This window comes from Bos taurus, chromosome 5 (genome assembly GCF_002263795.3).
Source record: "Bos taurus isolate L1 Dominette 01449 registration number 42190680 breed Hereford chromosome 5, ARS-UCD2.0, whole genome shotgun sequence".
In the NCBI taxonomy this organism is placed as follows: Eukaryota; Metazoa; Chordata; class Mammalia; order Artiodactyla; family Bovidae; genus Bos; species Bos taurus.
This window is the reverse complement of record NC_037332.1, coordinates 11,046,498-11,060,875: the sequence shown is the minus strand read 5'-3', so window position 1 is coordinate 11,060,875 and position 14,378 is coordinate 11,046,498. Positions and strand designations below refer to the sequence as shown.

The 14,378-nt window shown below is 37.4% G+C and overlaps 1 protein-coding gene across 14 annotated transcripts in view; it reads left to right on the top strand.

The window, feature by feature from the left end:
• Positions 1–14,378, top strand: part of PPFIA2 (PTPRF interacting protein alpha 2) — a 502,235-nt gene that overhangs the window by 289,053 nt on the left and 198,804 nt on the right. For all 14 annotated transcript variants that reach the window (XR_009494446.1, XM_059886832.1, XM_059886831.1 and 11 more), the window contains one exon: positions 7,165–7,266. Coding sequence is in view for 13 of the 14 variants with exons in the window: in XM_059886832.1 (XP_059742815.1) it covers positions 7,165–7,266 (102 nt within the window). In the remaining variant the exon portion in view is untranslated. The remainder of the gene's footprint in view (positions 1–7,164; positions 7,267–14,378) is intronic.

The window sequence follows — 14,378 nt, the reverse complement described above, 5'->3', positions numbered from 1 at the left end:
CCAACTCCTGCAGCCTACTCAAACTCATGTCCATTGAGTCAGTGATGCCATCCAACCATCTCATCCTTTGTCATCTCCTTTTCCTCCTGCCTCCAATCTTTCCCAGAATCAAGGTCTTTTCAAATGAGTCAGTTCTTCGCATCAGGTGGCATGTTATAAATGATCAAGTTCTAACAATCTCAGAAAAAAGAAATGACTCTTAATTATTTACACTTTTTAAAAAAGTGTTTTTAGTATTAAAAGCAAGCATTTAGGAAATGAACTATTCACTTATTGTTACAAGGATTTACAGAATATCTGCAATTTGTCCAAAACTCTGCTAAGTTCTAAAGCTATAAAAATAAACAAGGTAACAACACTGTTTTAAAGGATCATGCTGTTGATTTGGAGGAGATGAACAAATAATTCAATTATTATGAAAAATACAGTAACTGCATTGCTAGATCTTGAACAAGTTATAATAGATCATTAACAAGTCAAGCAGGTACTTTACACATATGTCAGTTAGTCAGAAAGGATAGGGAAAAGCATTCTTGGTAAAGGAAATAGTATGTGAAAGAAGTAGAAAATAAGAGAGATGAGAAAACCTAAAAATGGAGATAGAAACAGGAATAAATCTTTGGTAGAGGCAGAAGATAAACCTGCTAAGAGGAAGGTACTAGAGCAAGAGTTAACCTGTTAGTCAACAATGCCTCTAAGCACATAAACCAGTATTACCTCCTGTGTGGCACTTTGGAGATGGGTTTTCAGTGCTTATCAGTGATGAAAGCTCCTGATATGAATGAAATGTGAATTCCAAAAGATCTATGAGGTCAAGTGCAACAACTATGCCTAAGTTATTTCCACATCTTCAGCCCCTAACACAGGGTCTGGTATGTGTAGTTCAGTTCAGTCGCTCAGTCATGTCCAACTCTTTGCGACCCCATGGACTGCAGCATGGGACAGGCTTCACTGTCCATCAGCAACTCCCGCAGCTTGCTCAAACTCATGTCCATTGACTCAGTGATCCCATCCAACCATCTCATCCTCTGTCCTCTCCTTCTCCTGCCTTCATTCTTTCCCAGCATCAGGGTCTTTTCAAATGAGTCAGCTCTTCACATCAGATGGCCAAAGTATTAGAGTTTCAGCTTCAGTATCAGTCCTTCCAATGAATATTCAAGACTGATTTCCTTTAGGATGGACAGGTTGGCTCTCCTTGCAGTCCAAGGAACTCTCAAGAGTCTTCTCCAACACCACAGTTCAAAAGCATCAATTCTTCAGCTCTCAGTTTTCTTCACAGTCCAACTCTCACATCCATACATGACCACTGGAAAAACCATAGCCTTGACTAGACAGACCTTTGTTGGCAAAGTAATGTCTCTGCTTTTCAATATGCTATCTAGGTTGGTCATAACTTTCCTTCCAAGGAGTAAGCGTCTTTTAATTTCATGGCTGCAGTCACCATCTGCAGTGATTTTGGAGCCCCCCAAAATAAAGTATGACACTGTTTCCACTGTTTCCCCATCTATTTCCCATGAAGTCATGGGACCAGACACCATGATCTTTGTTTTCTGAATGTTGAGCTTTAAGCCAACTTTTTCACTCTCCTCTTTCACTTTCATCAAGAGGCTTTTTAGTTCCTCTTCACTTTCTGCCATAAGGGTGGTGTCATCTGTATATCTGAGGTTATTGATATTTCTCCCGGCAATCTTGATTCCAGCTTGTGCTTCTTCCAGCCCAGCGTTTCTCATGAAGTACTCTGCATAGAAGTTAAATAAGCAGGGTGACAATATACAGCCTTGACGTACTCCTTTTCTATTTGGAACCAGTCTGTTGTTCCATGTCCAGTTCTAACTGTTGCTTCCTGACCTGCATACAAGTTTCTCAAGAGGCAGGTCAGGTGGTCTGGTATGCCCATCTCTTTCAGAATTTTCCACAGTTTATTGTGATCCACACGGTCAAAGGCTTTGGCATAGTCAATAAAGCAGAAATAGATGCTTTTCTGGAACTCTCTTGTCTAGGTGCACAGTGCTATATGTGTGGATGGAGAGTTAGAGGGATGATATGTTTATATCAATTGTTACTATTGAAAAATTTGATGATTTTCCATTTTCAGTGAGAAAGAAGCAGTGTTGCAGAAATTAGAATTTTGTAATCAAGGTGAATTATTTTTAGCTGTGTGACCTTGAGCAAATTATTCATCCATGCTAAGCTTCAATATTCTCATCTGAAAAATAGGAAAGAAATGAAGTAATTCATATAAAATACTAAGTTCAGCATGAAGTGGCTCTTGCTCAAAATGGTAGTTTCTGTTTTTTGATGAAAAAGAAAGCTAATTAATTGAGAAAGGTCATGTTTTGGATGGTTTGGATTTTTAAAGTTAAAAATATATTTAAATTTGATGTGCTTAAAAGTAGAAAGCTCTGAAAATTTTTGTGAGCTTGAGGAAAGTATAACTTTTCAAAGACTAAGAAAGGGCAAATTAGAAGGGGAAAGAATGTGGTCAGGAGAGGGGAAAATAGAAAAACAGTCTACTGTAGTCATCCAGTGTGAACCAGCTTGTCTGATTTCAGAACCCAGCTATACCATGACTAAGTGTCCAACTTTGCAAATTTTATTCACTTATCTAGGCCTCAGTGTTGTTGTTTTTTTTTTTAAGATTTTATATTCATAGAGTAGTTTAGGATCATAGCACAATTTAAAAGAAGGTGCAGAGGTTTCCCATGTACCCTCTACCCCCACATATGAGTGATCTCCACCATTAATTACATCACACATCAGAGTGGTACATCTGCTACAATTGATGAAACGACATTGACACATCTTTATTACCACTGGTCCATAGTTTGGGTGTTGTATGTTTAGAGGTTTGGACAAATGTTTAATTACATGTCGCTGCTGCTAAGTTGCTTCAGTCATGTCCGACTCTGTGTGACCCCGTAGACGGCAGCCCACCAGGCTCCCCCGTCCCTGGGATTCTCCAGGCAAGAACACTGGAGTGGGTTGCCATTTCCTTCTCCAATGCATGAAAGTGAAAAGTCAAAGTAAAGTCGCTCAGTCGTGTCCGACTCTTAGCGACCCCATGGACTGTGGCCTACCAGGCTCCTTCATCCATGGGATTTTCCAGGCAAGAGTACTGCAGTGGGGTGCCACTGCCTTCTCTGTTAATTACATGTATAAGTCATCAAATACCACACAAAGCTTTTTCATTTCCCTAAAAATCCTCTGTCCTCTGTCTGTTCATCCCTTCCACACCTGCAACCCCTGTGGCAACCATTCATCTTTTTACCAGTCCCCAAATTTTATTTTTTTAAGAATGTTATATGGTTGGAATCATACAATAGTAGCAATTTCAGATTGGCTTCTTTGATTTACTAATATACATGGAAGGTCTCTCCATGTTTTTTCCTGGTTTGATAGTTCATTTCTTTTTAGCACTAGATAATACTCCCTTCAGAGAAGGCAATGGCACCCCACTCCAGTACTCTTGCCTGGAAAATCCCATGGATGGAGGAGCCTGGTGGGCTGCAGTCCATGGGGTCGCTAAGAGCCGGACACGACTGAGTGACTTCACTTTCACTTTTCACTTTCATGCATTGGAGAAGGAAATGGCAACCCACTCCAGTGTTCTTGCCTGGAGAATCCCAGGGATGGGGGAGCCTGGTGGGCTGCCGTCTATGGGGTCACACAGAGTCGGACACGACTGAAGCGACTTAGCAGCAGCAGCAGCAGCAGTACTTCCTTGTCTAAGGGTGCTACTGTTTATTTATCCCTTCACCTACTGAAAGGCATCTTGATTGCTTCCAAGTCTTAGCGATTATGCATGGAACTGCTATAAATGGTGTATGCAGGGTTTTGTGTGGACATAGTTTTCAACTTCATTGGAGTGTGATTTCTTTGGCATGAGATACCATGGAGTGAGATTTGCTGAATTGTATGGTAAGCGTTTAGCTTTGTTTAGCGAGATTTTAGTATCACCTTACAGAATTTCATTAGGATTAATGAGATAATCAATATAAATTGCTTGGCAGAGTACCTGGTGTATGGTAAGGGCTCACTCAATGTTAATTACCTCTTCTATTATTATTATTAATGTTATCTAGGAAAAGTTGATTTAAAAAACTCAGTTCATGTGACAGTATGGATGGAGAAGTTGGTACAGAATAGAGAAGTGTCAGAGAAAAAGTGTAAAAACATTTGATGATTAACTCCATACAAGACAGGTGCATCTACTTCAGTCCTAGATTTTCAGGATGTCCTTGTCTCACACTTGTAACCCTGCATGGAAGAAATACGCCACTTCCTAGATCCCCACGCTCCCTTTGGACTAATTAAGAAGGATCATATCAGGTAATTATAAGTAATGGTTATGTAAATCTCCAGATAAAGAAGAAGATTGCTGAATGTCCTCCAACTCTGATCCATACATACATGCCAGGTCAAAATGGTGTAGTGGAAAAGCCCTGGAAGTCCAGTCTGGAGAGCTGTATTCACAATATTCCTCACTATGGGTTATGAGCTTTGTGAACTTGAACTTTTATCTTGGTAATTCAGTTTCCTCAGCCATGAAATGGAAATGAGACTCCCCCACTAGTTACTGAGAGAGTAAAATAGGATAATGAATGTGAAAATAGTGCCTGGAATTTGAGAGAAAGTTAATAAATGTAAGATTAATCTTAATACATGGAGTCACTAAATAGCTTGTTCAGAGTCAGCGCCATGATAGTAAATTAAAAATGCAAAGTCGTCTGTCACTAGTAACATCTTGACTAATATCTGTCATTGGTTATGAACACATGACTGTTTCAGTGAATTTATAGATTCGCATTTTCTTTTATTCACTAGGCATAAAAGCATATTTATTCTAGAGAGTTTTGATAGCAAAATACATAGCATAAAGCCAAAAAAACAAAATTCACTTATAATTTTACCATCTGGAGATAAGAAATGTTAAAATTATAAATTATTTTCTTCTGACCTTTTTTCTTTCTGAAGATAGTAAGTTAAACTTCTAAAAAGATAATCCAGATATATGTTTCACTTAAAAAAATGATATGATACTAAATTTACAGATTTGATTAATATTTTGTCTTATGATATTCGTGTAAGTTTGCATGTATTCATGCTAAGTCCCTTCAGTCATGTCTGACTCTTTGCAACCCTCTGGACTACAGCCCTCCAGGCTTCTCTGTCCATGGGATTCTCCAGACAAGAATACTGGAGTGGGTTGCCTTGCCCTCCTCAAGGGAATCTTCCTGACCCAGGGATTGAACTCACGTCTCTTCTCTCTCCTGTATTGGCCAGCGAGTTCTTTACCATTAGTGCCATCTGGGAAGCCCTATTCGTGAATATAGGATTAATTTTAAAAAGCAGTGCAGGTTCTTTCTTACTCTCTTCTTTTCTCCATCAAAACTATGCAGTTTATATGAAGAAAATTTTGTTTTCTATACAAGTGTTGTGTTTTTTTTTCTACTTGTTGCTTATTTCCATTCTCCACTTGAATAATATACTCAGAATATGAACATTTAAGCAGGCAGCAATCAGAGGAGAAAACATTTATCTGTAATGCCAGCCAAATGAAACAATGAACTCTTTCATCTTGATTCTAAACTCTAAATGTCTGCTCCGAGGTTTTTGAAGTATCCAGTTGGTTTGAAGCCACTCAGAGAACCAGCAAAATAAGTGGTTGAAGCAGGCAAAAATATAAACCCTAAACCTTTCCCAGCTTTGCATAATCATCATATTCATTTACTTTTTACTAAATTTGCCTTTGTGAGGGTTAGGTCAACCAAACCTATCTCTCCATTTTTGTTTTTTCTTTTTGATATTCTGACAGTTCCTTCCCAGTCTAGTCCCAAATTTTCCCAAATACTTAACACATTTGACAGCCATCAATTTTATTAAAGAACCACTGTGAAGAATTTTATAATAATATGGATATGTTAAAATTACTTAAAAATATTTATTTGTAAATTGAAGTAACAGAATAGTTCAATAGGTGTTTCTGCCTTCTTTTTAAGCATTCTTTATTGTGTCTAAACACACTACCTAATGGTAGAAATACTCACATTATTTAATCTCTGATCCCATTTTGGGGAAGGAAGCCATTGACAATTACTCCAAAGTGTCATTTGTAATGGAGAAAGGATTACTCCAGAATATGTTGTTGTTTACTTGCTAAGGCGTGTCCAACTCTTTTGTGACCCTGTGGACTGTACCCTGCCAGACTCCTCTGTCTAGGGATTCCCCAGGCAAGAATACTGGCTTGGGTTGCCATTTCCTTCTCCCGGGCATGTTCCTGATCCAGGGATTGAACCCCCATCTCCTGCTTGGCAGGCAGATTCTTTACCACTGAGTCAGTCACCTGGGAAGTCCTCCAGAATATATTACCTGTGTTCTTTTATTGAAAATAAATACTAGTTGAGCACCCACTATGTCTTAGACACTAGGACTTTAGCAGTGAAGTCAGTGAAGTCAGTAAAGTCCCAGTTCACATGGAGCTTACCTTTCAGAATGAAAAACTGAGCAATACATAAATTAATAGGAGACTCTCAGATAATGATATCAAGTATTAGATGCATTTATTATTATATTATATTATATATATAATTATATATTATAAATATATTATATTTATTATTTTGTAGGACACAGGTGTATTCTCTTTCTTCATCCTATTTAATAAGTACACTTCTTAATCTCTAAATAGTGTATTTAAGAATTTTAGCTTGGTGTTGATGGTAGCTGTTTTTTCCTTATGATGTAGTACACCCAGTCTAAACTTTGTGATACAGAGTGAGAGTGTAAGATCTTCAGAGTTGTTCACAAAATTAGCAAAGTTTAAATTATTCCATATTATCAATATGTTATCATACTAATGTTAAATTCAATATGCTATATCTGATACATTCTGAAATATATTTTATACTCTCATCTGAACAGTGTATTATAATATTATGTGTATGTTAAGTATCATGGACTAGCATTTGTTGAAGGTTGGAATGAGGTTGATTTAATGACAGCAATGTATGTATACATAACAGCAAGGTATAATCAACTAGGCCATTTCTTTCTATTCTTTACACTCAAAAGTTTATATTTTGATTTTTTTTTTCCTTCCTGCTGGAATACATTTTTTAAAAATCTGGTATATGTCTTCAAAAAAATTTTTTATTCCCCTTTCAGGAATTTGCTGCTCTGACAAAAGAATTAAATGCTTGCAGGGAACAACTTTTGGAAAAGGAAGAAGAAATTTCTGAACTTAAAGCTGAAAGAAACAACACAAGAGTAAGTATAAAACTGCCTCTGCTTGGAAGTAATTCCATAGTTCAGTGTCTTATCTCTAATACATTCATAAAAATAGAAGCCTTTAAAAACTTCAGGAAGACTTCAAGCAGACACCAACTTATTGTCTGTTACTTAGAGTGAAAGAGAATATACTACAAAACTCAGAACAGGAAGACCAGAAACCTAAATTATAGCCTTGCCTACTGAATCATGGTGTTGCCTTAAAAAATGTTAGTGTTTCTTCTGACCTTTGTTTTTTTTACTTTAAAAGGAAAAGTGGCATTTCCATTGTGAGTTCCAGACTGTTTTGCAATGGAGTAGGTGGGTCATGCTTCAGACACTGGGAGTGGGCAAGATGGTAGGGTCACAGGTTTGAAAGGGGAGCATGATTTTGCCTTCTGGGTACTATGAGGGAATGGCCTGATGTTCATCCTCACCTCACCCTCAGAAAAACAATAATTTTTTAAAAAGATGTTAAAAATGTAAATCACTGAAAGAGGACTCTCCTAATTAAAAGAGGCATACCTTTTCTATTTTAGAAGCTCATGAAGGAGACTTCCAGTTATGATATTTTTATTTCATGAACCTGATGGAAATTACAGTAGTCTGCTCTTGAAAACCCATGTATTTGTTTAATCACATGACTTGCTATCATCAGAGGTACCTTATTTTCTAGTTCAGAAGAAAAATTTACTAAATTTCAGACTGTGTAAACTGTCATATTACTTATCAATGAGAGAAGTTTTTCTAGTAAAATAATGTAAAGTAAAACCACTTTGGTGTGACTGTAGTTCAATTTCAATATGAAGTAAGTGAAAATATTTGAAGTGTTAAGAGTTCTGGCAGATTAATACTGAGAGAGTAAGGTATGTTAATTATGTACTCATTGTACGCTTGGTCTTAGTAACATAAAAATGACAGCTGAATATTGTAAGACAAAACATGAATAAAGCTAGAAAACATTTTTTCTACCTTTCTAAATGATGTGGAGGATTTTTGTTGTTGATTACATCAAGGGAAATAGATTTATGAAGCCTTCCTTGTGCAAACCATTGATTTATATGTAACAACTTAGTTACATAATCACCTCCCCCACCACCTCAGAAATATCCAGGTCTGAAAATCAGAAAATCTTTACTCTTCCCCTATAATGCCCTATTCTGTTCAGTTCAGTTCAGTCACTCAGTCATGTCCGACTCTTTGCGACCCCATGAATCGCAGCACGCCAGGCCTCCCTGTCCATCACCAGCTCCTGGAGTTCACTCAAACTCACATCCATCGAGTCAGTGATGCCATCCAGCCATCTCATCCTCTGTCGTCCCCTTCTCCTCCTGCCCCCAATCCCTCCCAGCATCAGAGTGTTTTCCAATGAGTCAGCTCTTCGCATCAGGTGGCCAAAGTACTGGAGTTTCAATACCCTATTAAATGTTGCTAAATATAAGATTTTTAAATGGATTTACATAATAGTTTCTCCTTCTGTGTGGTGTATTTTTCTTCTTGCTATAAACACCCACTTACTGGTCATGGAGAGAAAGCAACAAAGTAATGTGATCTCACACCCGAAAAGAATTTTTTATTAGATTGTGGGAAAGTTTGAGTAGAATTGAGTGTCTCAACTTCTAGGGTCATGATAAGCTTGTGACTCTCTCTTTCAACATTGAGAGGTTAACATATGCTTACAAACTGAAATAGATAACACAGAAAACACAGTTCATAAAGAGAACTCATAAGTGGATGGAGGTTTTGTTGTTCATTTTGAGTATCAGCAAAAGCAATAGATCAAGAGGTAGGATATTTGAGTGAATTATATCTGTTCTCAAATAGAAAATAGAATTTTCAGAGGAAGATGAATGAATAAATTTTATCTTGTGTATCGCACAATAATAATGGTAATCATATAGTGACATATTGATTAAAGGTGAAATGTCTCTCTCTCTGTTTTACGTGTTTCACTCACATTATCCTCACAGCAATCCTATTGTCCCCATTTAACTGATGAGAAAACTAACACAGCAACTTGCCCCAAGACACACAGCTTGTAAGTGACACACCTGGAGAGTGCGCTCTGTGGCTTCATCAATGGCTGTATATTTTAAAAAGCATATTCCTGTTACTCACAAGTAACGTGTGACCTAAGGGATTATCTCTAGGAAGGAGCAGAGTTTGTTCAACTTCTTGTAATTCAGCCCCAATCTGTTTAGTAATCTATTTTCTATCAGCTGTGTGGAAAGTAATGTGCTAGGTATTTATTCTGATGTCACAGGTAAAGCTGTGGCCATTTATCATTTTGTCACTACAGATAAACCTGATCCTTGCCCCCAAAATAAAAGTGTACAAAAAAAAAAAAAAATCAAAAGTAATCACTAGAGTTGCTCCTAAACCCAACTGCCTCAAGTAATTAAATTGAGAAAATCCAAATAAAGTCATGTTAATCTTATTCATGATTGTACAAAAATAAAAACTTCAAAAATTGTAGTGCATATTTACAGAAACGTTCAAAAATCTTTATTGTTTAATATTTCCACACTAAAAAGAATGTGGAAAAAAATAATGAAACAAAATTTGTTATTCCTAAAACTTCTCTAACCATACCCATGCAAGTTGTATTTGTAGAAAACAGCATTCCTGCCATTTTTCAACATACTGAAATCAACTGCTGAAAATTACCATATTTTTGCAGAATTATTCGAATTAAAGGGTGAGGGGAAAATATAAATATTTATATAGTTACTATTTCTTAATATAAGAGTAGAAAAGTTTTGTTGTTGTTTCATTCTTGCTGTTTGTTGTTTCAACTGCTCTGGTACCTGAAGAGCTCAGAGATGACTTATTAACAATGATCCTTAGTTTAAATTAAAGACTGAGTTTGAAACATTCCTTACTATGCCCTTACTTTTGTTTTGAGCCAAAAGAATTATATTAAATGAATGTTCAAATAAAATCAGACACTAAAGAAAAGCTTCCCATTCTTGATCAGCCTGTCTGTACAAGTTAAAATCCCTCTAAATTTGTTTCCTTGAGGAGTAGAAAGTACAATCCAGTTGAGAAAAGGAAGACCCTGGTAGTTAAAAGCAGATAAAATATGTGTGTGTTTGGGTTCATGTATATTTTTTATGAAGTGCTACAATAGGTTATGACAAACACAAGAGTGAGTAAGGTACAACACATGTTCTCCCTACAGCTATTCAGTGTGGGACTCAAACTTGCATAAAACCCATTGTCAAACGATGGGTCATGTCCAGCCCTTTTGCAACGTTATGGATCATAGCCCACCGGACTCCTCTGTTCATGGGATTTCCCAGGCAAGAATACTGGAGTGGGTTGCCATTTCCTTCTCCAAGGAACTCTTTTCTTAATGTGAAAAGAAAACAAGATCCTGTAGGGTACCTAAGCCATGTTTGAGAGTAAAGGATACTAAGTGGACTGATTAAGAAAGCAATTTGACTGTTTTCATTTTCCGATGCTGCTATTGTGTTATTTGACCGTATTACAGAGGCCAAATTAGTTTACAGGGCAGAATACATTTCTACTTGAATATTGTATGTGATTGAAGATAATTGCACACAAGGTGATATTGTAGAAAGACTTATAGTTTTAGAAATTTAGTTTAAAAATTCTCAGTGAGGCAATATGTGTCTATGGATATAGGATTTGATACGTTTATGTGTATAAATATCCAGGCTGTGGTCATTTAAAGTGAATTCCAACATAAATTAATGGCCACTCACATCGTCCCTCCAGTCCTTTGAGTGTATACCAAAGGGTGCCTTCTGCAAGATTCATTAAACATCAAAGTTTTGTTTCTAGCAAAGGTGTACAAATTAGTAGACTGTTAGTGGCATCTTAGGTAAGTTCCTTTTTATTTGTAATAGGTTTTCATTTAAAGCTTAAAAGCCATAGATACCTTCTAGATTAGAACATTTTCTGGCCACATTCTCCAAGATAGATAATTTACAAGCATTATTACTTCAGTTCAACAACTATTAAGCCTCTATTATAGAGAATATTTTTCTAGGCATCAAAGAGTGTTCAGAATATTTAAATTGTCAAACTCTTTAAAGAGTCTGGTTTATATCACTAAAAACACAACTGTTTTTGTTATTACATGGACGAGAGTTCCCAATTGCACAAAACAGTACAGTCTGCCGTTTTAATCAAGAAGGCTTTAATTAAAGCCTATGAGAAATGTCTAAACTGAGCTTACGTGCATGATTTCTAGGACAGCATTTCTTAGCTTTGTGTTTTTCTTCCATCCGATGTCCCAGAGACACGCAGCCTCTGCTAATACCTGTACCAGCAAGACGGATGCCCCCTGCCCAGCTCCTGTCCTCACCTGACTCCCCTCAGAATCTCTCCTGTGCAGGGGGCCGGCTATTAAGTCACACGTCTGCCACCTGGTGGTGAACATGCCTGAGAAGTGTTTTTTGGATTGTCCATTGGAATGATGGCATTCAGAATGTGGGGGCCTATCAAACATGGAAGATACATTCAAAAGATTGGGGGCAACCTGAGATGTTAGTCTGCATTACCACCCAGATTTTATCATACTTGTTTTCGTATTAAAATTCCAAAAAGCAGCAATACTGATATGTATCTACCCAACAATACAAATAGACTTCTTAGACAAAAATAAAATCTCCTATTCACAAAAAAGATTAATAATATCTCAATACTGTATTCAGCCACGTGCATATGGTTCTTCAGTGCACAGTTATGCTCTCATTAAATATCAATATTATCCTAATATTTTGTAACCTATGGACTACATAGGTATTCATCAGAATCAACATCAGTTCAGTTCAGTTCAGTCGCTCAGTTATGTCCAACTCTTTGTGACCCCATGGACTGCAGCACACCAGGCTTCCCTGTCCATCACCAACTCCTGGAGTTTACTCAAACTCATATCCATTGAGTCGATGATGCCCTCCAACCATCTCATCCTCTGTCGTCCCCTTCTCCTCTCACCTTCAATCATTCCCAGCATCAGGGTCTTTTCTAATGAGTCAGTTCTTTGCATCAGGTGGCCAAAGTATTAGAGTTTCAGCTTCAAAATCAGTCCTTCTAATGAATATTCAGGACTGATTTCCTTTAGGATGGACTGATTGGATCTCCTTGCAGTCCAAGAGACTCTCAAGAGTCTTCTCTGACACCACAGTTCAAAAGCATCAGTTCTTTGGCACTCAGCTTTCTTTATAGTCCAACTCTCACATCCATACATGACCATTGGAAAAACGATAGCTTTGACTAGATGGGCCTTTGTTGGCAAAGTAATGTCTCTGCTTTTAATATGCTGTCTAGGTTGGTCATAACTTTCCTTCCAAGGAGTAAGCGTCTTTTAATTTCATGGCTGCAGTCACCATCTGCAGTGATTTTGGAGCCCAAAAAATAAAGTCTGACACTGTTTCCACTGTTTCCCCATCTATTTCCCATGAAGTGATGGGACCGGATGCCATGATCTTCGTTTTCTGAATGTTGAGCTTTAAGCCAACTTTTTCACTTTTCTCTTTCACTTTCATCAAGAGGCCCTTTAGTTCTTCTTTGCTTTCTGCCGTAAGGGTGGTGTCATCTGCATATCTGAGGTTGTTGATATTTCTCCCGGCAATCTTGATTCCAGCTTATGCTTCATCCAGCCCAGCGTTTCTCATGATGTACTCTGCATATAAGTTAAATAAGCAGGGTAACAATAAACAGCCTTGACATACTCCTTTGCCTATTTGGAACCCGTCTGCTGTTCCATGTCCAGTCTAACTGTTGCTTCCTGACCTGCATACAGATTTCTCAAGAGGTGGGTCAGGTGGTCTGGTATTCCCATCTCTTTCAGAATTTTCCACAGTTTATTATGATCCACACAGTCAAAGGCTTTGGCATAGTCAATAAAGCAGAAATAGATGTTTTTCTGGAACTCTCCTGCTTTTTTGATGAATGTAAAATAGAATAAAAAGTAAAAACATAACAAGAAAATGGGAAAATAATTTAATATATGCTACGTATATGATACCATAAAGTAGAAAGATCTTGTTTTCTCCAACTGGTCACAAAGCCCTATTAGCAAATATAAATTCCAATTCTAAACCTTGATTCCTGGACCTATGTATATAGACCCATACATATCCTGAGAAAAATTGAACCTTGCTTTCATCACTAATTCTGAGTGTATACTTACAGAAAGGGAGCATCCCAGCCTAGCAACGTGTTGTCTCTCAGCTTAAATCAACATAGTTTCTTCCTTGGATGACTTAACCATTCTTTAGGATTAGCAGCTTCTGAAGATGTGATGGCATGGTAAAACCAGGGCTGAGAGCATCAGGCCATTGCATTAGCTCTTTCACTGTTTTTTTTTTTTTTTTTTTTTTTTTAAGGAGGTGGTGTTAAAGTAGTGTTGTGTATGATAACAGGATTGTTAGCAAAAATCTAATAAGATGGTGTTACTGGTAGAAGCATAGCCATTAGAGAAGGCAAATCTATATTCAGAAAAAGGGTTTATTACAGTAACAAAAAACAGCTGCTTTTTTGATGGGAGGATTTGACTTAATCTGCTTGCTTCAAGATAAATAGTTGGTTTCCAATTATATTGTATTCAGAAGTTCAAGGTTGATGGCTACAGCAAATAACTTGGCTATTGGTCTTGAGTAGTATCCTGTCAACCTTGATGATGAGAACCCCATTTTGTCAGGCCAGTGAATAAGTCCTATCCCTGAAACCATGGTCACTATTTTATGCCCACTGAGAAAATGCTGTGGTGGTCAAATAAATAGGCCAGTTTATCCACAGGATGAATCATTATGTCTACCAGATTATTGAAAAGCTGTACACCAGTGAGCACCAAAAATGTAGTTTTAGCTTAGAGCTAATATCCAAAGAAATGTTTGCATTCTCTTTTCCTTAGGGAAGATTTCCTGATTATCTATTGCTTCAAAACAGACCATCCCAAAATGTAATGACACAAGCAATATTTTGCTACACTCACAGTTCTATGGGTCAGAGATTCAGAAAGGGCACGGGTACGACAGCCCTTTTCTGCTCCGTAAGTTTTGGGCTCTCAGCTGGGATGACTTGAGGTCTAGTGGGCTTCCCAGGTGGCTCAGTGGTGGAGAATCTGCCAGCTGATGCAA